This window comes from Maniola jurtina, chromosome 26 (genome assembly GCF_905333055.1).
Source record: "Maniola jurtina chromosome 26, ilManJurt1.1, whole genome shotgun sequence".
Classification (NCBI taxonomy): Eukaryota; Metazoa; Arthropoda; class Insecta; order Lepidoptera; family Nymphalidae; genus Maniola; species Maniola jurtina.
Genome location: NC_060054.1, coordinates 3620501 through 3643284, shown reverse-complemented (window position 1 = coordinate 3643284; position 22784 = coordinate 3620501). Strand labels below are relative to the sequence as shown.

Below are 22784 nucleotides of genomic sequence, written 5' to 3'. Positions count from 1 at the left end.
GCTAAGCTAAACTAACTTAGCTTAGCTCTTGGTCTGCAACCCGCTTTAGGCTGGCAGTGTGGACAACGCCTAAGAGAGGTGCCAGTGTCGATTTTCAAATGTTTTTGACTTATCAATTGGCAAATCCTTTACCATTTTCAAATCTCTGAGGTTTGAATCCTGTTACAACATAATTTGACCCATGATCGTCAAGATTTTTTTTAATTGCTCCGAAGATCGGACTGATCTAATAGACCTTGTCCGATTAACATTTGAAACTATGTAGTTGTTTGTTTTTTTTATTTACTTAAGAAATTAAAAAAAACAGACTTCAGTAACCATGAACACTTAAAATTTAAAATAATTTAGGTAATTTATTAATGAATATAACATGAGTTAATAATGTAGTTTTATAATAATAATAATATTTTCTGAATCTGGTGCCAACTGCAAATTAGCAAATTAGCTGCGCTAATCGTCTACTCTTGATATTTTTTTTAGACTCCGCAATACAGCAACCTCATTTTTTTTTACTATCAATTTATATACAGAAAATATTCAATTAAGGTACCACGCATTGTAAAAACCACAGATTTTTTATTTTTATTATTATTGGTTCAGTCCACAAAACTGTATTACCAACTAGCTGACGCTCGCGACATTGTCCGCGTGGATTTAGGTTTTTCGAAATCCCGTGCGAACTCTTTGATTTTCCGGGATAAAAAGTAGCCTATGTGCTAATCCAGGATACTATCTATCTATCTCCATTCCGAATTTTAGCGTGAAGAAGTAACAAACATACATTCACACACACACACACACACACATACAACACACACAACACAACTTTCGCTTTTATAAAAGACTAATAAAATACTTACTAGTTGAAATGATGATAAACCATCTCCACTACCCAAAGATCCGTGAATTGTTACTAAAAACTAAAAAAGAACATCTAAATTAGATAAGTTAAAAAAAATTGGCAGGCAAGCAGACTGTAGATGTGTTAACTTAAAACTATGAAAAAAATTAAAGTTGTGAGAAGGTACTCTGACTACCGAAAGCATAGTTACTTGATACGTCCATTAAAAAATGAACCTTAATACATAGGTAAAGGAACAAATTCAAAAAATAATAAAATGAGCATGTTGGTGACCTTGAAGTTTTAATTTTATCGTTATCAACAAACACCTACTAGATATTTGTTACTCAAAACAATTGTTTTAGCTCGTAAGCTTAAAAACTTGTTTTAAACAATTATCAACTAAAAGGACTAAAAGCAGTGACATTTTTTCACTGTTTTTATTATGTGTTTGTATTAAGTTTCACTAAATTGTAACGTGGTAATTAAAATAAAATTTTCATTTGAACTTACGGTGAAAACTATTTTAATCAGCATTTTCCTCGCTAGTGACTAGGCTAGTGACAAATGTGTCGACATTTTTAACACTCGTAAATATTAATTGGAGGAAAATTGGTCGTTAAAATGTAACAATTTATTTTTTAAGAAACCCGATATCCCGATAACAAGTTTTAATCAATTCAATCAATTATGGTACTGAACACATTTTTCGCGTTACAGAAATACACCTTACTCTCTATGGTGTCATAAACAAAACAATTCGACGGCTTAGAGTGAAAACCTCGTAAGTGTAAAAGAAGTAACTTTTCAGGAGGAAGAAAAAACTGCGTGCTGTAAAATTAGAAGCGAGTATTTACGAGTTTCTCATTTAATGTCATAGATGGCGTTACGAGTATCGAATGAACAAATTAGTCAGATCAGGATGTGCGTTGCGAGGTTTTCTTCCTAGAAACGCAATAAAATAAATTTGAGCAAAAATGCATTCCCGAGGTTTTCACTCTAAGACGACGAATTAGTAATTACAACAGTCCCCACTTCGGCATTCGTGTGGATCTGTTGTTCTTGATCCACAGAGTGACATGGATCTTTAAATGAAATAGTATTCAATATAATAATCTATTACCGCTTCCAGATCACTGAATCCATCAATGGAGGCAAACCCCACAATAACAAGGTTGTCTCCACTAAATCTCTCCTTAGAGTAGGCCAATCTATGCTCATTACTATGCCCATCTCCCTTTACATGAGACCTTGGTTTATATTAAATGTTTGTCTTGGCATTACTAACCCCTATATGAAGCTCATTTGCCAAACCTTTTTTTTTTATACACAGGAAATGCCTAACGCATACCCTTCCGTCAGGGGAAACGGAGAGGTTATGTGGGGCTTGCACCCACTAAAACCTGTGTTTGTTCCTCAACGGACTGGCGGTTGCGCGGGTATCACTATGGTAGTATTCACCGCACTCCCGCCAGGTCTTGACCCGCCGCCAAGCGGACGGGTCCCATCGCTAGGCTGGCTGCTACCAGCTCCGTCTCAGAAGCGCACCCGGAACACGGCGCGCTACCTCCTGACCTGGTTATGTATCGGTTGACGAACGCCCCTTACGCCCGTCAACCGCAGGTCGGCAACGCATGGAGGCCGGAGGTCGTCATTTGCCCTTCGGCGCCCGCTGCGTCTTCTGCGAGAGGGATCCACCATCGAAATTTCCCTCTCACGTTCCGCCGCCTCCTTTGCAGACATCACCTTCAGTTTTGTTGGAATTATTCGTCTTCGTACTCCCCTTTTTGCTATCAGTTTCTGAGAGGGTGTCTACCGCTTGAATATTATAAACGTTTGTAACCCTTGAAAGAACTTCGCTCAATTTGCGGTTGTGCTGGACCATCTCTTTAATTTTTTTTGGTAGATCCTGATATTATCGTCATAATAATGTGTATTTTGCATCCGTCGACTAGAATAGTTTTATATACTTTTACAAGTAGTTTTTAATCGTCAAATGCATTTACCACTAGTTCACAATTCTTTAAACTCTAATATTGTTTAAAATATCCACAAACGTAGTATGTTCCCTTGGCGCATATTCTCACGCAACACTGCGAAAGTTTTCTCCTATTGAGGCTCCTCTGCCAATTGATCAGGTGTCTGAAACAGTACGATCCACCTGATGTCGCTACGGGAGGTAACTGCATTATATCACCGTACAGTAATATGTAACATATTATTTATTCCACCGAATAAATCACAGACCTGTTTAATTTTTTGAAGCCGTATTTTTACACATACATCTCATACTGCATTATCAATATTCCGCCAACGATCAGCCAGTCGACCGAATTCCGGCCATCAGCAAGCATGACATTGGATCCTCCATTGTATAGTTTTAATAAAATACCCAAAGTGGTTCTAGGATCTGTACCTACATATATGCATTTCTTAATGAAGGCGCTTGCTCTAAGATGGCGTTAGTTCAATCGTCAAGTCCAAAAGTGCATTTTTTCTAGCCTACTAGCTCGCTTCTTAATCTAGGTGTGTTTAAGGCATTTCTAAGTAGGTCACAAAGATCACTGAAGTGGGTGGCCGTAGAGTCATGGAAAATATTACATTATTCAGATCTCTCCCGGTCACACCCTGCCAAGATGGCCTGTTTGTGACGGAGTGTTGAAACGAACACACCATGTCCGGCTCCAACGGAAGGTGCCTTTTACAGCGTTCTTGGTTGGTTCGCGAGTGTGTCTGTTTCTGCGGGGATAAGACGCGGGCGATGGCCTCTTTGATCTGCCTATCGTGGAGCTGTCGCAAGTAGGTCACAACGATCACTGAAGTGGGTGGCCGTAGAGTCATGCGAAATATTGCATGATTGAAATTTTCATTCGAATCATTGCCATTTAAGTGTTCTCTGCATACTCTGGTCGAATCAGGAATATATACAATTTACGTTGAGTTATCTGGAGTTTAATGATGGCGGGTTCCATTAGGGCAGCCATGAAGCCCGTCGAGGACGGTTCGGCGAAGAGCGGTTCTATTTGCCGTTCGGCTTTATAAAGTGCTTTAAGGTTTTTTCAAAGGGACATATTCATGATTTTCTTATGTGATGAAGGTTTGCAAACATTCATCCCTTCGTTTTTGATAGGGACTATACGAGATGAGTGTGATTTACGTTTGTAGAGCATGGAGCCGCGTCTTTTTTTGCACTTTGTCGTTCACGACGTCCTCATCATCGGCTGAGCACCTGTACAGAATGCCGTTTGACATGACGTACCCTTTCTCGGACCATACTCGTGCTTTGAAGGGATCATTCGATTCCATGTCGTCTATGATTCTTGACTTCAGGATCTTACATCTGGTTCTCTCTGATATCTGCAGGGTCGTGGGCATATCCACCATAGTGTAACAAAAGTCATGTGCGTTGTCGTCGGCACACGATAGACGCGATAGTGCGTCGGCGATGACGTTCTTTTTACCCGAGGGCCGGATTGTCGTTTTTGAATCTCAATTTGGTCCTCTCGAAGCACTGTTTTACCGATTCTTGTAATACCAGAATTCTTGCGAATTCTCCTGATTTTGTCTGTGTAATTGCTTTGAGCAGATAAAGTTGATTCCTTAATCCACTCTTGCAAACAGTGTCATTTCCTCATAGAATGAGGATGAACTGTTTGTGCATAGAAGTATAATAATGTCTGTTTTTCGACAATTATCATTGTCTGCTTCTCCGGCGTCTTCGCGTCTGTTCATCCGTACGCCCAGAACTTCCCTGCTTCATCGTCCTGGATTTGCTCCGTCATCGGTTTGAGCAATTGTACCCACCATTCTCTGGTTCCCTGAGATGACTCGCTTTATTGTCCAAGTACTGAATCTCGCCTCTTGGCACACTCAACTTCGTACTGTTTGATGTGAGGTGACTGGTGCTCCTAAAACATAACACGAAATTAATGTCCACTCCTTTTATTTATTGTTCACACTTGAGTCACAGAGTACTTGGATTACACTCCAGCCACCACTCGCGGAATCCTGTCGTGTTTATCACTTTTTATTATTAAAAGTTCAGTTATTTCATATTTAAAAGATTTATTTTTATTATGTATACGACATGTTACATATTACAAAATTACCAAAGAGTCAAGTGCGAAAACACAGACAATGAATGACATTACCACAGATATCTCACTACACCTTTCCCTTATAAAAAAACAAACAATTATGCAAAAATTACAATATTGAATACAACTAACATTATAGATATCATTGAATATAACTAACATTTTCTTAAAAAGAAGAATTTCTACGATAAACTACATCATTTAAATCTTTTACATAATATGATCTAGGAGTGGAGTGTTTCCCAACTATTTGTCCCTGTACCCATACCTTCCCTTTTTTTAACATACAATTATCATTAATTTCAAAATCCCCCTTTTCTTTACTATTTATGTTATAATAATTACTTTTTCGGCTGCGCCATGTTGTGTTTATCACTTTTTATTATTAAAAGTTCAGTTATTTCATATTAAAAAGATTTATTTTTATTAAATGTATGACATGTTACATAGTATTACAAAATTACCAAAGAGCCAAGTGCGAAAACACACAGACAATGAATGACATTACCACAGACATCTCACTACAAATCCTAGTTAAGAGTTTATTCCCTCCTGCAGTCCTCCTCTGAGGTCCAACCGGCAGGCTAATAACCAGGTCACTAGGTGGAGCTGATGAGACTAATGAATTGAGAACTGACTGATTTGGTCGATATGTAGCGTTTTTATAGGCCCCATACTGCTGATTAACAATTTATTATTGACTAGCTGATGCCCGCAACTTCGTTCGCGTGGATGTAGTTTTTTAAAAATCCCGTGGGAACTCTTTGATTTTCCGGGATAAAAAGTAGCCTATGTGCTAATCCAGAATATAATCTATCTCCATTCTAAATTTCAGCCCAATCCGTCCAGTAGTTTTTGCGTGAAGGAGTAACAAACATACACACACACACACCCACACACACACACACACACACATACAAACAAACTTTCGCCTTTATAATATTAGTGTGATGTCAATTCGGAAATAGCGATTCAGCAATATACGGCCTAGGCTAGGGTTGTAATAGTAGACCGCATTGATGGTTCCCTCCCATTTCACAACTACTCGTATGTTACGCACTAAACCGTTTTCCGAGCTGAGAATGTCCTGAACGACTTGACGACCATGGCCGGAATAACGATACTCGCGTACACAAGATGGTGTTGTACCCTTCTTTCTAGAGCTGAGAATGACGGATGTATCTCGTCTGTTTAGGATCCATGTCGCGAACTTGTAAGCCATATGCGCTGCATAAGAGGGCTGAGGGTCCAGTGATCTTACATCTATGAGAGCCCTGTCATCAGTTGAGGGAAGGATTGCGACTGCAGAAGGAGTGGTACCCCTCCATATGTAACATTATGATTGAGATAGTTTCGTCCATATACAGCATCCATTATGAAGCACTACCGCGAATTGAGGAGGCAAAGATTTGCGCTCTCTATACAATAACGAGATCACGATCCTTTCGTCCTTCACCTGGGCTGAAGGCGCTGCTGGGCTAGGTAACGGCCCAGGCGCTGCAGGCACAAACCCAGGAGCTGGTGCAGGCTGCATGTTTTGTGCGGGGTCACCACTTTAGAGGAGCTGCGGGGGTGGTGTTCAATGAAACTCAGTAAGCGTTTCAATTTCTTTTATTTCAGCGCGGCGCCGAGCGCACGCGCAAGCGACCCGAATTACACTGAATGTGCGCAACATAGTAATACCTCTATATACGTTTCCTTAAGACCCCCTACAGATAAACCGTACAGAAAGACTGACTGGAAACATATTGTATAATCCTCTCCTTTCTTCGCATAGTCGGTGGCTGTACTGCAGTGGACTTGGACGTGTGTTACCAAGTTGCTTGTGGTGTTACTTTGACCCATCTACTCATGGTAGGACACGGAAGCCGGTGTGTCAAGGAGCTAGACTACTACTACTAGGAAAGACTGACTGAAAACAGATCGTATAGTCCTCTCCTTTCTTCTCAAAGTTGTTTTTTTCTTCTCAAAGTTGTTTTTTTTTTTTTTTTTTAATTTATTTAAACCAAAGTATAGTTTTACATATTGTTTCCACTTGACATCCTGAAACTCTCTTGAGTTTATATGGATGTTGCACATTCCTTAAATATATTTATACAAATTGTTAAACAAATCGAAACTGAAGTTGAAATTAAGTAAATATTCTAATGTACTTGTAATTAGATAGGTAGGTAATTATATTTAACTACGTGTTACAAAACACTCGCAATTTAGTGACATCGCACCGCGCAACCGAGCAACAAACTATCCAACGCCAAACCGGTTTGTGCATCGCGGAACGCCCAGTTATACAGGTTGTTCCTGAAAAGAGTATCATTCAATGATAGCACTTAAGTATACTACACTGGACAGCAAATAAACCGGGCCACCCGCTACCTTGGAAGTCTGATTCGATTTTCTCAAAAAGTATAAAACTTACAACTATCAAAATTGTACCTGCAGAAAGTGCATTTCATGATCATTAAAATGGATGGAAATTCATTGCGATTAATCAATTAATTAAGGGTTCATTAAGGATTTTACAAGGAAGAGTTGTTTTCCAGCCATGTTAATCGTAAGTAATCATGAAATGAAAACAAAAATTAAAGCCAGAAACAAAGATAAAATTAAAAAAAAGTTTTTGGTCAGTATTCAGTATTCCCTCCCCTTGCTCGGATAACTGCCAGCATCCTCGTATTCATCCACCTCACGAGCCTGACGATGAAATCTCGAGGAATTGCCTTCCAATACTCTTCAACTGCAATTCCCAGCTATGGAAGCCTTGTTGGAGCAGGTATCCGGGCTCGAACCCAACGTTTCAGCTCATCCCATAAGTGTTCTATCGGATTCAAGTCCGGGCTTCGAGCTGACCAGTCCATTGTACGAATGCCGACGTCCGATATCCAACTTCTGTTCTGCGAAATCGCCGCCTCAACGCAGTTCAAGTCCAATAAAGCCTGCGTGACGAACGCCAAGTGGTCATAAGCCCAGACGCCATCAGAAGGATACTTGTTGAATGGAACCTGACTCCAAAGAGAGCTGCAACAGGCCCAGCATTGACGGTAGCCCACCATGAAGCACGACTTGAATTTACTCGAGAGCATAGGGACTGGACGTTAGGACAGTGGGGTAATGTACTCTTCACTGATGAGACCAGGGTGAGTCTACATTGAAATGATCGACGTCTGAGACAATATCGTTGCCCCGGAGAACGTTATTCTCAGTGTTGCATCGAAGAAACTGTTGCTAATGGAGAAGGATCTGTAATGATCTGGGGCGGCATCTCGTTAACCGCATGTACAGCGTTAGTTTTCATCGAACCAGGGGGTCGTACACGTGGATTGATCTCATTGGTACATTACTGAAATCCTCGCACACCATGTGGCACCTTACGCAGGATATATCGCGCAGAATATGCCAGTTTATGCATCATAATGCACGACGTCACGTTATTCATGTGGTGACCCAGTATGTATGCGACGTGGGCATTCGTACAATGGACTGGCCAGCTCGAAGCTCGGACTTGAATCCGATAGAACCCTTATGGGATGAGCTGAAACGTCGGGTTCGGGCCCGAATATCGGCTCCAACAAGGCTTCCAGAGCTGCGAATCGCAATTGAAGAGGAGCGGAATGCAATTCCTTGAGATTTCATCGTCAGGCTCGTGAGGTGGATGAATACGAGGATGCTGGCAGTTATCCGAGCAAGGGGAGGGAATACTGAATACTGACCAAAAACTTTTTTTTAATTTTATCTTTGTTTCTGGCTTTAATTTTTGTTTTCATTTCATGATTACTTACGATTAACATGGCTGGAAAACGACTCCTCCTTGTAAAATCCTTAATAAACACTTAATTAATTGATTAATCGCAATGAATTTCCATTCATTTTAATCACCATGAAATGCACTTTCTGCAGGTATAATTTTGATAGTTGTAAGTTTTATACTTTTTGAGAAAATCGAATCAGACTTCCAAGGTAGTGGGTGGCCCGGTTTATTTGCTGTCCAGTGTATATTAGTAGCACTTAAGATGACGCAGTGGACTTGAACATGTGTTGCCAAGTTGCTCGTGGTGTTGTTCTGACCACCTCGACTCATGGTAGGACACGGAAGCCTATGTGTCGAGAATCCTGAGCGTACATGGGCGGTCCTTCTGCCAAGCTCATCCTGAGTGGCGTTGGTCCTTTCGTGTATCAAAACGTCAAGTACAATAATTTCGCAGGGAGACAATGATGTTACGTCGTAGAATTAAAAATATTGAGTTGTCGATCTTTATGAACTCAACTTATTAATAGTTATATCATATAAGGTCCAGTTTAAGAAATAAATTAAAGTATCGACTAATTTGTGAGAATAGTGGATACTTTAATTTATTTCTTAAACTGGACCTTTTCAAGTAAAGATTTTTATATAAACCTGTGAGGATGATATTGCCTACGTTGTCGTATTAGTTTACAAATTGCGAAAAACCGGCAGGCCGGTCTCATGCCCCTTAAAGGAAATCCTTTTTCTTGCATTATTTTGATGTGGTTGGAAAGTTTTTTTTCATTCTCGTCTCCAAGCATTGAAGTTGGTCCCATTAGTCCTTTCTTATCATTATCAGTCTTATATCTCCTCTCCAGCGTTTTTCTAGGTATGCCATAGACGATAGATGCCTTGTAAACTGACATTTCTCCAATTTTTAGGCAATTTATAGCGGCTTTTAATGATTCTTCACTCCACTTACCACGCGTAGCGATAGCCTTTCTTTGGTATTTGTTTGGTATCTATAACAAACAATCCAGAATTTATAATGTGTAAAGTAACATAAACAAATATGGCTATCTTCACCGGACTTCACAAGGCCATCTCTCCTTTTTGTACGGGAGAGATGGCCACATCAATTATTGAAAGTATACAAAAGCAAAACGACTGCCATTTTTAGGTTAGGAAGTACTTAGAAATATGAATAACACTAACCCAAGAAAAACACAAGTACAGTAGAGCCTCGATAATCCGAACTACCAAAAAATAACCCCTGTTCGGACTCACGGAGCGTTCGGATTACTGTATGTTAAAAAAAATGCAAATATATTTTGACAAAAAATATTTATTCAGGTACTATAAAACACATATTTAAACCGCAAAATACGTTACTTATTCATAAAGTCATCAATTTTAGTTTGGCGTGTTCTATTTATTGACCAAAAAAAGGCTTTGTCCCTCAAATTACGCAGCATCATCTTTTCGGATAAAGACAAGTCATTTTCATCAGCCCAATCTAAACAAGTATTCAGTGCTGAAATAGCTTGTGAATGAGGAATTTTCTTGACGTTTAAAGCTGAAGTATTGTCAACAAAAGACTCGTCAGTCTCTTGCGTATCAAAATATAAGATCAGCGGTCACGGTAAGGGAGAGAGAGGGGCAGTCGGCAGTTCGGATTACAGCGGCGTTCGGATTATTCAGAGTACGGATTATCGAAGCTCTACTGTAATTATTAAAAAAATAGTGTTTCAAGATGATACATGAACCTACTATCAAATTTTAGCAACACTCAGTAAAATCAAAGCTTATTTACTTACTTTTTATTTAAGTTTCACGGATAACTTAAACTGCATGTTGCTCCCGGCGTTTATCAAAACAGACTGGCTTGCTTCACAGCTCCATCTAGCGAACGTATTTAGAAATAATTCTGTTGGCCATCTCTACCGTATGAACCGTTTACCGTTTGGTTTGGTAGGTCGTATTGGTAGACGATGATCCTTGTCCTGCCGGCTGCTGGTGTTGTTCAGTCTCTCCCGACGTAGTGTATCCATAATTGGCAGAACGTGATGCTGCTGCTGTTGGCAAGGTATTGTTTACCGAGTCTCTCGAAGTACCGTATCCATAATTGGCACAACAGCACCGGCGGTGGGTGGGGCAGGGAAAGGAGCGCGGGGTGAGGAAACTGCAAACGAGTCCGTTTCAAACTATGTAGTTGCCGAGACCTTGACGTAGCGGACTCTTTTTACTCGTTCGATCCGCCCCTCTCACCTCTTTGGCTGCCAGTCCACCAGAGCGGAGCGAGGCAGCGGAGCCGAGAAACGGACTAATGCGGAGTGGAGTTGCGTACTGTGACTGTCCACCGGAGCGGAGCGAGGCTGCGGAGCGGAGTGAGGAAGTAATGCGGAGCGGAGTTGCTGTGTTTTTCAATATGCGGAGCTAGGCAGCAAGTACGCGACGAGTGATTTCGAGCTCCCGGCGTGGGGCGATTGGTTTAGTTTGTGACGGGGTAGGCCGTCACAGGAGTAGATAAATAAAAGTCCCGGGTGTGGGTCGATCCTGCCTTTAATCGTCTTTTCCACCGCACGCACCCTGCAGATGAGTTAGGACAACGAGACTGGCCTGCTCCAGGAGGAATTCCGTGGCTTCTGGGGTTCCGTCAGGCAGGTTAACGACGTGCTTCAGAGGCAGCTCCTCGGCGTTTGAGCGTTGCACCAGGCAGAAAGACGGCCGTTGAGTTCAGTGCCTATGCAGCGGACCCCAGCGGGTCCTTATGGAGCACAAGCACACTTGTATTTTAAATAGGTTAGGTTGATTTAAGGACGTGTAGTGCGGTTATTTCAGTTTCTGTATCGAAAAACGAACCGTCGGTGCCGAGTCCGTGTCGCGAGTGAGGCGCGCGCGCTGCGCCGGCAGCCGCGCTTCGCGGCCCGTGTGCAAAACCAGTTTCTAGGAGTAGGTTCGGTAGCCGTCCGCGCACTGCACTTGCGGGTTCCGCGTTAAATATTTATTTAATTTTTAGGGAACAAGTTACAACGTTACAAGTTCTACGCGAAATGTCAGTGATAGCAGACATGCCATCGAAAAAGTTGATACATTATTACCTTACATTGCTTGAGGAAGAAGAGTTGGAGTCAGAAGAAGCCGAAATACTTACCATATACCATTTGAACAATTCTATGAGGAAACATAGATTTTGGTTAAGAAATCATATCAAACATCGTTCAGAACACAGTGAATATTTTACTTTTTTCCAAACAGCTGATGAAGAAACTTTCGAAAATTCTTATAGAGTTTCAAGATGTACTTTTTATGAACTTCACTCCCTGATTGAACCATATATTCGGAAACAAGACACAAATTACAGAAATTCAATTAGTAGCCGTGAAAGATTAGCGGTGTGTTTAAAGTAAGTACACATTTTAAATCAAAGTAACTTTTATTTTTGCATACAGTTATAGAAGCCATGTTATATTAATTTAAAAATCGTAATCTGTCTCAAAATTGACCGCATTTTCATTGGGTTCTGTTGGCTCTGCTGCAGATGTTTCAATATCCTGGGTTGTTGGAATTTGTAAAGCGCTAGGATTAATGATACTAATGTTAATATTATCTGAAGCACTAGGAATATTGACACTAGTGTTGGTATTATCTGAAGCACTAGGAATATTAAGACTAGTGTTGATATTATCTGAAGCACTAGGAATATTGATACTAGTGTTGATATTATCTGAAGCACTAGGAGTATCGATACTAGTGTTGATGTTATCTGATGTAGGTGTTGAGCCTGTAGAATAACCATAATTATTCGGAGAATACCAACTATGTTGAAGATTACTTTCTTCAGCTGACATTACCGCATTAAAGCAGGTTTTTTTAATTTGAAGTTGAAAATAATACGGCAGCTTTTTTGTCGATGCAGCCAAATTTAAAAAAAATAAGTCTATTTCATCGTATTTATCACTGGCTGACATCATGTTTTTAAGTTCTATCCGTTCTCGTTCCAACACTTCGCGGCGTTCTTGATTTTTTTTTAAATAATCTAGAATTTCATCGTTCTTTCTTTTTTTGGATGTTGATGGAAGAGATTCCGAAGCTGTTGGATTCTTAGGATCATCGGCAAAAGGAAGATTATTTGAATTTGATGGCAAAAAATTGCATGATTCCCGTGAACTCTCTTCAATGGTATTTGGCGGATTTGAAGTTTCGCTTACTGAGTGGTCCAGGGGCGTAAAATTTGTTGACCGGTCTCTGTTACTCATGTAAGGCAATAAAAATGACATGGCTTTTTGATATTTCCATTCTTTTCGTTGTTTTCTAGCCTGTCCACTCCTTGTTGCATTTTGTCTTTTTAAGGCATCCCGATGGTTATCTCTCAGTTGTTTCCAAATATTACATCACTTACGCGAAGTACAATTAAATACGTTTTTTTTTAGGTATTTAGCAACCGGCCAGTCATTTACAACGATGGGAGAGAATTTTAGAATTGGATTGAAAAGTGTATCAAGAATTGTTGAGGAGGTTTGTGATGCTTTATGGAATATATTGCAACCTCTTGTCATGTCACAACCAACAGAAAACGACTGGAAAGAAATCGCAAAAGATTTTGATGAACTATGGCAATTTAAAAATTGTATAGGTGCTCTTGATGGCAAGCACGTATATATCAAGGCTCCCTCGAAAACCGGGTCCTCGTTTTTCAACTACAAAAAGAGATTTTCTGTAGTATTGATGTGTTTAGCTGATGCCAAAAGGAAAATCATAATGGCTGATGTGGGATCTATGGGAAGATTTTCTGATGCAGGAATTTTTGATAACAGCATTTTCGGAAAGAGTCTAAAAGAAAAGAGATTGAATTTACCTCAGCCGGTACCATTTTATCAAGGTGGAGCAAAAATGCCGTTCGTATTTATAGGAGACGAAGCTTTTCCATTAATGGAAAATTTTATGAGGCCTTACCCACGTGATGGACTTAACGCAGAAAAAAAAATTTTTAATTACCGATTATCAAGAGCACGTCGTATTGTTGAGGCAACTTTCGGTGTATTGACGAGAAAGTGGTACGTGTATCATAAAGATTTTGAATGCAAAATAGAAACAGTTGACAAGGTAATAAAAGCAACATGTGTTTTGCACAATTATTTAATTCAAAGACAACCTAATTATATAAACAATATTGAAAATAACATGGAGCAATCATTATTATCAGTTGGTGATATTATAGAAACACAACATTCTAGTAACGATGGTTATCAAGTTCGTGAAATGTATTGTTCATACTTTAATAATCAGGGGAAGGTACCATGGCAAGATACTCGAATTTTGAAAAGAATCTATAATAGTCAGTGATGTGAGACAGATATAGATAATTTGGCCAGCTGCGGACATTATTTAGGTATTATTTTGTTAAATAAAAAAAAAGATATCAATATGTACCTACAAGAAGGTATTATAGAATAAAGATACATATTATTTACCATCCGATATGTTTGTTTCAATGATAATTTGGTCCCACGCAGCATCTTTTGTTTCGTTGCATTTGTAAAATTCTGAAGATGTGTTCCAAATGCACGGAAACTTTTTCACACTTTCAATAAGTTTTTCATCCATTATCTTCGGTCACATACGCACTGGTCGGAATACGGCGGCACACTGCCGGCGCAAAGTGCGCCCGCGCCCGCACTCGCTTCCCCGCTCCGCATCCCCGCACGTTTCCCCGCTCCGTTTCCCCGCTCCGCTTACCGGTTTTATATGAAATTTTAAACTAGCTCGCAAGTCCCTGTCCACTTAAGAGGAGCGGAGATTTTGTGCAATCCTATTGGTTAATATTTCTCCGTTTCTCGGCTCCGCTGCCTCGCTCCGCTCTGGTGGACTGGCAGCCTTTCTCTGTGTAAACGCTGCCATGTAATCTGTCGTTGCGAGTCAATCGGATTCCTTAATGACACCGTAATAACTCCGCTCCGCTGCCTAGAACTGAGCGAATTCATTTCAACTCTTTCGGCTCGCTCAATCCTTTCCGCTCGACTATTTATTGGTGGAAACACAAGTATGCAGTTTACTCTTGCGAGTTGGACGGAGTCCTTAATGGGTCCGCTCCGCTCGCGGTGGAAAACCGGCTTAAGTGGCAGCCGAACATGCTCCCCGAGTTGAGCCTATTGAGGCTCAAAATTCCTCAGGAAATGGGCAAATGGTGTTGTATGCTCTTCGCACGGTTCCTCTCTGAGTCTTGGTCTCAGCGACCCTGGCTACGCCGTCGCTCCCTGGGTAGGTTTTGAATACTATTCCCATTCTCCACAATAACGGGGGAAGAGTTTTATCCTTGTGGCCGGTTTTTGTGTTCTGGTGGTGTCATGTGTATGTCGGTGGGCGCCGGCACAGATGAAGTCCATACTTATACATATAGTTTCCCTAACTTGTAAATAACTACAAACTTGACATTGGCTAATCAGTGTAAAGCCAGACGAGAGAAAAAAAAAAACTATTTATATTAATATTGAACACATCTAGGCTCTGGTGCTGAGCAATCAACTGATTTAGCGCAGAAAATGCGCCTACGCACTACTAGTTACGCCTTGTAAATATTCAACTCAAAAGGTAGGTACAAACCTGGCTCACTGGTTGCTTTGAATAAGAAATGCAGGTATTCAAATGTCCAGCTCTTCGGAACATAAACTTCTTCTGCTCCAACTCGTGACCTTTTCGAACTTACAATTTTTTTTAATTCACGGCGATAATTAGATCTCAGTGTTTATTTTCTTTTTTACGTCTTCTATGGTAGCCTGCGGTTTTATTTTCTTGTATATTACTAAAAGTTTTTCTAATAATCGTAAGCGGAAAATGCAATGGCTGACCCCAGGTCAAACGTGTTCCCTTTTTTCATTTATTAATGTACTTAAAATTGAAATATCTCTAACAATCCTGAAATCTGCATCTGCAGATGTGAACCTGTAATAATCACAACCCTGGTATAGATTTTAAAAGTCCAAATAGATATTTAAGGACACAATCATTCACATAGAGCCAACAAATTGGAGGAATGTCGGAAACACCAACATGAATGAATTGTGAAAAGACTTCAAGACTTCAATTCGTAAACATGTAGCGAAGCAAGCACGAAGTACCCGCACCGACGAGATATGATGGAAAATTCCAGCCACGCAGCGAATGCATGATCCGTCGACGCCACCGCGCCGCCCTCCCGCCGACCGACACCCGCGGGCGGGTATATAACGCCCGCGGCCGCCGACTACAGCCAGTCGTTCTGTGGACACTGTGTCGGCTCGCGGGAACTCGGGCAGACGCAACCACAGGATAGACGCTGGAGGTGTTGGAGTACGCGGCAACCCGTTGCCCCGTAACCAGCTTCGCCGTCTCTCCCCTCGCGCGCGCGACACCCACCCTCGGTCGTCCGTTGATTAGAGTCCCGCGACACGTTAGAGTTCCGCACCGCAAGAAGGGTGGTAGGTTCCGTTCTGTAGCATTTCGGATCGCCGTGCCGATATACCCGCGTGTTCGATAACCAGTGAAAATAAAACTAGTCTGTATCAAAATAGGTTAAGGTTGTAAATAAATAAGCACGTTAGATAGTAATCCGGGTTTTATTCCTCGAAACTCCCTTTCCCCAAAACCTCGATAGGGTAAATCCTAATCAATGTACGTGGCGGAGTAGCCGACGAACCATCGACTGCTTCACCACGTTACAAACAAGAGAAGCTTACACAATCGCAGACGTTCTGTTTGCCTCAAACCAAAATCAAGCTTGGGCATCATAGTCCGCTATATAGAATGCAGTCCCTTGCAAATTGTTACAGAGATGTTATAGATATCTTCTGTGACAATATACCAAGAATAAAAAGTAAGTTAAGTACACAGATAAGTAATTGTTAGAAAGTAGTTTGTATAAGGTTTTTCCTATTTTGTTAGTAGCTGTTCTGGTTTAAGTTTTTGTTCCTTGTTTGTTAAGTTTATTTTGTGTTGCGCTGTAGTTTTGTACCTACATACTTTAATAGTGCATGCCGAGTTCACATCGAGAAGACGCAATTGCGCGCATGTATCTTTGTCCATGTATCATCTTGTATTTTTTCTTTCCAATTGCAGTCGGTTTTGTGGACTGAATAAAAAAAAAAGAAAAAAAAAAAAGATCTTTAAGACTGACTATACGTCCGTCTGCACTGAGCAGAAAAATGGATTCTACCACGCCAGTAGTAGCTGCAGCTGATGGGACAGAGTAAAAACAGACGACCAACTTCGACTTGGACGAGGCGTGCCTGATATGACGACATTCAGTGGCTCCAGTGCAATTTTAACGAGTACGTAGCGGACATGCACTGTTTACTTCAAGCGGATGTTTCTTTGTTGCGAAGATGTGAGGTGGGAAACAAACAAATCTAATATTATTTTTATCACAGGCTTTCAGGACGTCTACAGAAATGTGAGATGACAAATTATCTCCTATTATAACTTTTGGGCCCTCTTGTTTCTTTCATATTGGCAAAATTTGTGTAATAAACCAATCGTTAAATATATTCAGATCAAACCAACCGGAAGGGCTATTATTAAATCTGGCATCTTTTGGCCCTTGTTCCGTCCATAGTTGCTTAGATTTATAAGCAATGTAAATATGGCCATGCTGTAGAAAAAAAAATTGTTGGATATGACCTCCTCTTTCTCCCTATTGCGTTTGATCCACAACTTTTTGACCAACCTGTATACATGTAATTTATTTTTATTTTTGCAGGTATGGAAGGATCACTGGTTCAACTCTTGATGAAGCCTGCACACTGTAAAACTAAAAATGGTTTTGTTCTGAACAAAATTATGGGAGAACAATCAAAATTTACTTGCTTTGCGATGGATAGAGGGAAAAAACTAGAAAAAGAAGTTCTTAAAGTAGTAGTCAAGAAAAGGTAATTTCATATTTTGAACAAGTTTGATACAAAATTGAAATGCAGTCACAAAATTAAATTTTTGCAGCTACTCAATGAAGCATTAAGACACCCTAACATGCCCGAGAATATTAAGAATGGGTTTAAGCATTCTGGCCTATTCCATTCGACGCGAACAGTCCAGATTATACAAAATGTGTAAGAAATACATAAGAAAATGTACAGTTGATTGGCAGATCAACACACGATATCAACCATTCAGAAATTAAAACGTTAAAGAGTTTTAAAATACATTAGGCCGGCACTTAAAGAAAAAAATTAACAATCGACCTATCTTAAGAGAAGTAAACAATTTGAGAAAGTCTCTTCCGCCGGAACTAGGTATTGTAGAAATTTCGATTGAAACAGAATCAAAAAGTTCACTGATAGATCTTTCAAATAAAGAAGAAAACCCCACAAATTCTTCTCATTGATTGTGAATTGGATGCAACTACAGAAATCAATTTCACATCACACAATGAAGATAAAAATCGAAATGACAGCAATGACTCAAGCCCGACTCTACAAATAGAAACAGTTTCAGTTGAAGTTCATACTGCCCCAATACAATCTGTTGAGTCTGACAGATCAAAGCTAAGCACTAAATCGAAATATCCCTTCAGGCCCAAAATGTTGAATCCCAAAATGTTGGATTCGCAAAATGTTGGATTCGCAAAACGTGAATTTCAACTCCCAGAATGTTGAATTTCAATTCCCAAAATGTTGAATTCGCAAAATGTTGAACCTTTAAGTATGTGGGTTGTTATAGGAACATCTTTGTACGGAACCCTCGGTGCGCGAGTCCGCTTCGCACTTGGCCGTTTTTTTGTTAATTACGTTTAAGCATATCTATATGAATTAAAAGCTTACTAAGCAAACAACTCCGTGTAGTTTTACACCCCCACCATAGACCTATAATATAGATGTAGAATCCAAAAGAGTATGTGTAATGTCTGACGGCTTGTGAAATGTGAGATTGTGAGATGTGAAAAAGGAAAAGGGAAATAGCGAAGGTGAAAAATGGCAGGCAAAATGTATATAGGAAATGTGGACTATGACGAAAGTGAGAAGTTTAGCGATTACATAGAGCGTTTTGAAATGTTTTTGGAGTGTAATCAGATAGAAGCTATCCGGCAGAAGGCGGTTTTTCGAAGTGTCATAGGCCCAAAGTTATTTAGCCTGCTAAAAAACCTTTGTACACCAGTGGCCCCAAAAGAGAAAACTTATGAAGATTTAAAAAAGATTCTTCAGAATCACTTAGAACCGAAACCCAATGCGATCACGGAACGGTATAAGTTTGGCCAGGATGTCAAATGCCGGGTGAATCGGTAAATAGCTATGTGGCTGAATTAAAGAAGCTGTCCTTATATTGTAATTATGGGGAAAGCTTAACAGAGCAAATAAGAGATAAGTAATGAGAAAATTAAACAAAAAATGCTCAATGAAAGTGAAGTTTCGTTGGAGAGAGCATACAGCAATGTTTGCTGTGCAGATGGAGAAAACTGACCGAGACTTGGAAGTGATGACAACCAAGGTGCACAAGATAGGAGTGGCAGGAAAGGATCAACAAGGACAACAGAATGATACCCGAGGTCATCCGAGGCATGTTAAAAGTGATAATCAGTACAATAAGTGGTGCAAGTGCTGTGGAAAGGGGAAGCATACGAAGGAGTTTTGTTGGTTTAAGGATAGGAAGTGCAGAATTTGTGGAAAATTAGGTCATTTAATGGCAGTTTGTAGACTTAAAAAGGGTAAAAACTTTTTACCCTTTTTAAGTCTACATTTTCTATATAATTACAAGGCTTTTTACTAAAAAGCCTTGTAATTATATAGAAAATGAATATGTACAAGAAAATGTTTTAGAAGACATACAAAATTTATTTATAATAGGGGTTAAAGTATGAAATTGCCGTTTAATTATAATAGGTACTTCGAATTGACATAGAACCTTCATGGTTTGAGATTTTCACACTTCAGCACTGCTGAAACAGTCATGCTCAGCATTTGTGATGCATATTTGACTCGCATCTTAGACTTATATTTTGGCTGCTCATGAATTTTCGATATTTTACTTTGTCTTAGAAGAGATTGATTTTTTTCTTCTACTTTTATAAAATGTTCCCATTTCGCTATTTTTCCATGGTATGACATTTTACCATTATTCAAAAAAAAAACTAAATTTAAATAGATGTGGTAAAATATGTGGTCATACACAAAGTGAAAGTTTTAAACAAATGACTTTGATAACCTGACGAGCTGAAATAATCCAAAACTGTTTTTGTAAGATCGCCTGAAGGGCAGTCGCTCCAACGTGCCAATATTGTTCATGATGCTGTATTATCAAGGACGTTAACACATGAGACTTAGGCAAAAGCAACGGATACTTAACATCGTGAGGTAACCTAGACCGCTCAAGTCGACCTCCTACCCGAAGTAGTCCTGATATAGATCAGTACTACTACAGTAGTAGTATAGACTAATAAATAAAATTGGAGTGTCTGTCTGTAATTTCGAAATAACTACCACATATTAAGGTCATATGGTTATTTGAACGATACCATAACTGAATCACACGTTTTTAAAATTTTTGTCTGTCTGTCTGTTTGAAAAGGCTAATCTTCGGAACGGCTGAACCGATTTTAACGGGATTTTCACATACAAGTAGAGGATTGACCAGGGTGTAACATAGGCTACTTTTTTAACCGACTTTCAAGAAGGGAGTTGTGTTTTTCTACCTATGTGCACAGAAATCTCCGAGATTTCTGAACCGATTTGCGTCATTTCTTTTTTAATCGATAGAGGAACTTTGTAACATTGTTTCATAAAAAATTTGGATTCCAACTCTTCAATCCTGATGCTGCAGGGGATCTGACCAATCCACGCGAGTGAAGCTGCGGGCATCAGTCATCAATAAAAGGGTTCAATCTTCTTAAGCCTATGGAACACATCCGCTTGTTAGAAATCGATTCAATGTCCTTGGAAAAGGCTTCTGCCTGGACTAACCGAACAAGCTGTTCTAATGCTTGTTTACGTTCTGCAACTGTTAAAGGACCCGCAATTCGGTTAGTCGGTTTTTTACAGTTAAAAGCAAAACGAATGCAATACGCGGTCACCGCTATTAACGTAGACAAAAAGCTGTATCTGGCCATGAGAGTGTAGCGGTTGCCACATTCGCAAGAAGATGTCGCTTCTAAACTCAATCAATCAACAACGCTCGAAACACGAACCCCAACCTGATAACTCACGACTTACGCCTAGATGGCAGCACAGGTAGCTAATTGGAAACTCAAGGAGGAACACGCAACTCTCAATCGCATCGACAGAGTGTTTACCAAATTGAACTATATATAGAAGTTTCAACGCATAACCGTCGGCCCAGCTGGCGCTACCGAGCACAACACCGCTCGGTTGGGAAATTTCCCTATTGCTACGGTCGAGCACACAGCCACACAGCTCCCGTACAAGAGACATATTTAAAGGAGCAACCTTAGATTTAGCCATCATAAAAAAGATCCAAACATGACCACTCCTAGTCACAGTTCGAATATCACCGCTGCTCGAAAAGCCTTTTCCGAGGCGTCCGCAAACCCATGTAACGAACAATGAACTACCTCGTCTGTTAACACGAACCGATTTATTCTAAGATTTTCTATTGCGGGGAGGTTATTAAATATGTGGGTTCATTCCTTAATAATTTCTGGTGGTGGATGTTCATCCCAGTTAATTTCAACAGCCAAATCTGTTGTAACAAAAATTTTCCTTGTAAAATCACAGGGGTTATCCAACCCATAGGATCAAACATACGAGCGAGTATGGACAAAATGGCTCTTTTTGTCCAAGCCGTGTCTGGATCCAGATTAGTATGGTAAGTAAAATTATCCGCAACCGGATTCCATTGAATTCAAAATTATTTATTAAAAAATGAACGTCAGACTTGCTAGCCAACTTCTTAGCAGATCTATTGCAGATGCCATCGATTTTTTTGAGAGAAACAGGCAATCTTACTTTCGTTGCACAGTGTTTCATTTGACCAAAAAAAAATCCCTCTTCTGTTTTCAGTATTAATCGATTAAGGGATGCATTTTAAATGCACGAGTAGAACACCCACGTGTCAATTTCAAATACTTTTTTTTTATAAAAAATATTGAAAGTGATATTTTCGTGAAAAAATAAATAAAAATATTCCTGAAACTTAACTATCCAAGATATTTATTTCAAATAACCATCGGCTGATGGAACATCTTTGGGCGCATTTTTTTCAGTTTTTAATTTCAGAAAATTACCTCTGGATACCGAGTAATTATTTTTTTTTCAGATTTTCGTTTTTATTTTTTTTCTCCTTAAAAACTCAAAGTTGGGACTTGTGACTAGCACTGAAAGATAGCACTTAATAAGGCCTATCACTGATAAAAAAACCACGTTCCACTATTGCGGCCCTTGGGAGTGGTTGTGCGTGCGTTGGATTTTGTAAAAATCATAATGAACATGGAATAATGAACTCACTGACACTCATTGAGTGTTATCAAGCTGAGTCGATACTCTGGCAGACTAAACACAAAGACCATAGAAATATGAATTAAGTTCGTGATGCCTGGACAGTTCTATTGCGATGGATTCGTGTCATCCACCAACGTCTTTTTCTCCATCTTTTTTTATGTAATTGTAGTAAGCAATAGCAAGCAGTGACAGCAGCAGCAAAAATCACATCGTCGTCTTCCATAGTCACGAACAAGACTGTGAAGATTCACAAACAAAATCATATAAATTCATATTTTCTAACTCCCGAGGCCGTTGAGAATAGTAATTATCTACCCAAGATTCGAAAAATAAGTCCGTGGAATCAGATTCTAGCTGGTCGATTTCTTTTTTAGTTTTTACTCTACGATTGCGATTCAATTAACATCGAGCCACCTTATTGTGGTCTGCGGGTCAGTGCCGTATAGAGATATGCCCAGGAGTGTATCACTTGCCTCAAGTGCACCACATTCCCTGTTATTAAGAGCACGAAGATCTACATTATAGAGCCTACTAGCAAGAGATTTAGTAGAGTTTATGTTGTCAAAAGTGTCTATTGCAGCGGTTCCCAAAAGGTGTTCCGCGGAACCCTGAGGTTCCGTGAAAGACCCTCAGGGGTTCCGCGAAAATTAAAGATTTCCATATTGTAAATCGTTTCACTTGTGATAATATTAAATTGACGTAAT

General features: G+C 39.8%; 2 protein-coding genes, 1 long non-coding RNA gene and 1 pseudogene across 4 annotated transcripts in view; 2 read left to right on the top strand and 2 right to left on the bottom strand.

Annotated features, from left to right (window-relative positions):
* LOC123878643 overlaps positions 1-1493 on the bottom strand; it is a 30315-nt gene extending 28822 nt beyond the window's left edge. The window contains exons 1-2 of the mRNA XM_045925956.1: positions 1355-1493; positions 861-920 (exon numbers count right to left, since the gene is read on the bottom strand). Coding sequence (XP_045781912.1) covers positions 861-920; positions 1355-1378 — 84 coding nt within the window. The 5' untranslated portion in view covers positions 1379-1493. The remainder of the gene's footprint in view (positions 1-860; positions 921-1354) is intronic.
* Positions 1-14089, top strand: part of LOC123878627 — a 41485-nt gene extending 27396 nt beyond the window's left edge. The window contains exons 1-3 of one of the 2 annotated variants that reach the window (XM_045925935.1): positions 10933-11157; positions 11705-12068; positions 13096-14089. In XM_045925935.1, the coding sequence (XP_045781891.1) occupies positions 11716-12068; positions 13096-14008 (1266 nt within the window). In that variant the 5' untranslated portion in view covers positions 10933-11157; positions 11705-11715 and the 3' untranslated portion in view covers positions 14009-14089. Of the gene's footprint in view, positions 1-10932; positions 11158-11681; positions 12069-13095 lie in introns of those variants that run through there. The other variant, XM_045925934.1, reaches the window with a different exon arrangement.
* LOC123878741 lies at positions 8350-22784 on the top strand. Its single transcript, XR_006798866.1, has 3 exons — positions 8350-8360; positions 11481-11485; positions 22649-22784. It is a non-coding gene; the product is annotated as an uncharacterized LOC123878741 (long non-coding RNA).
* On the bottom strand, positions 11924-14980 carry LOC123878724 (annotated as a pseudogene).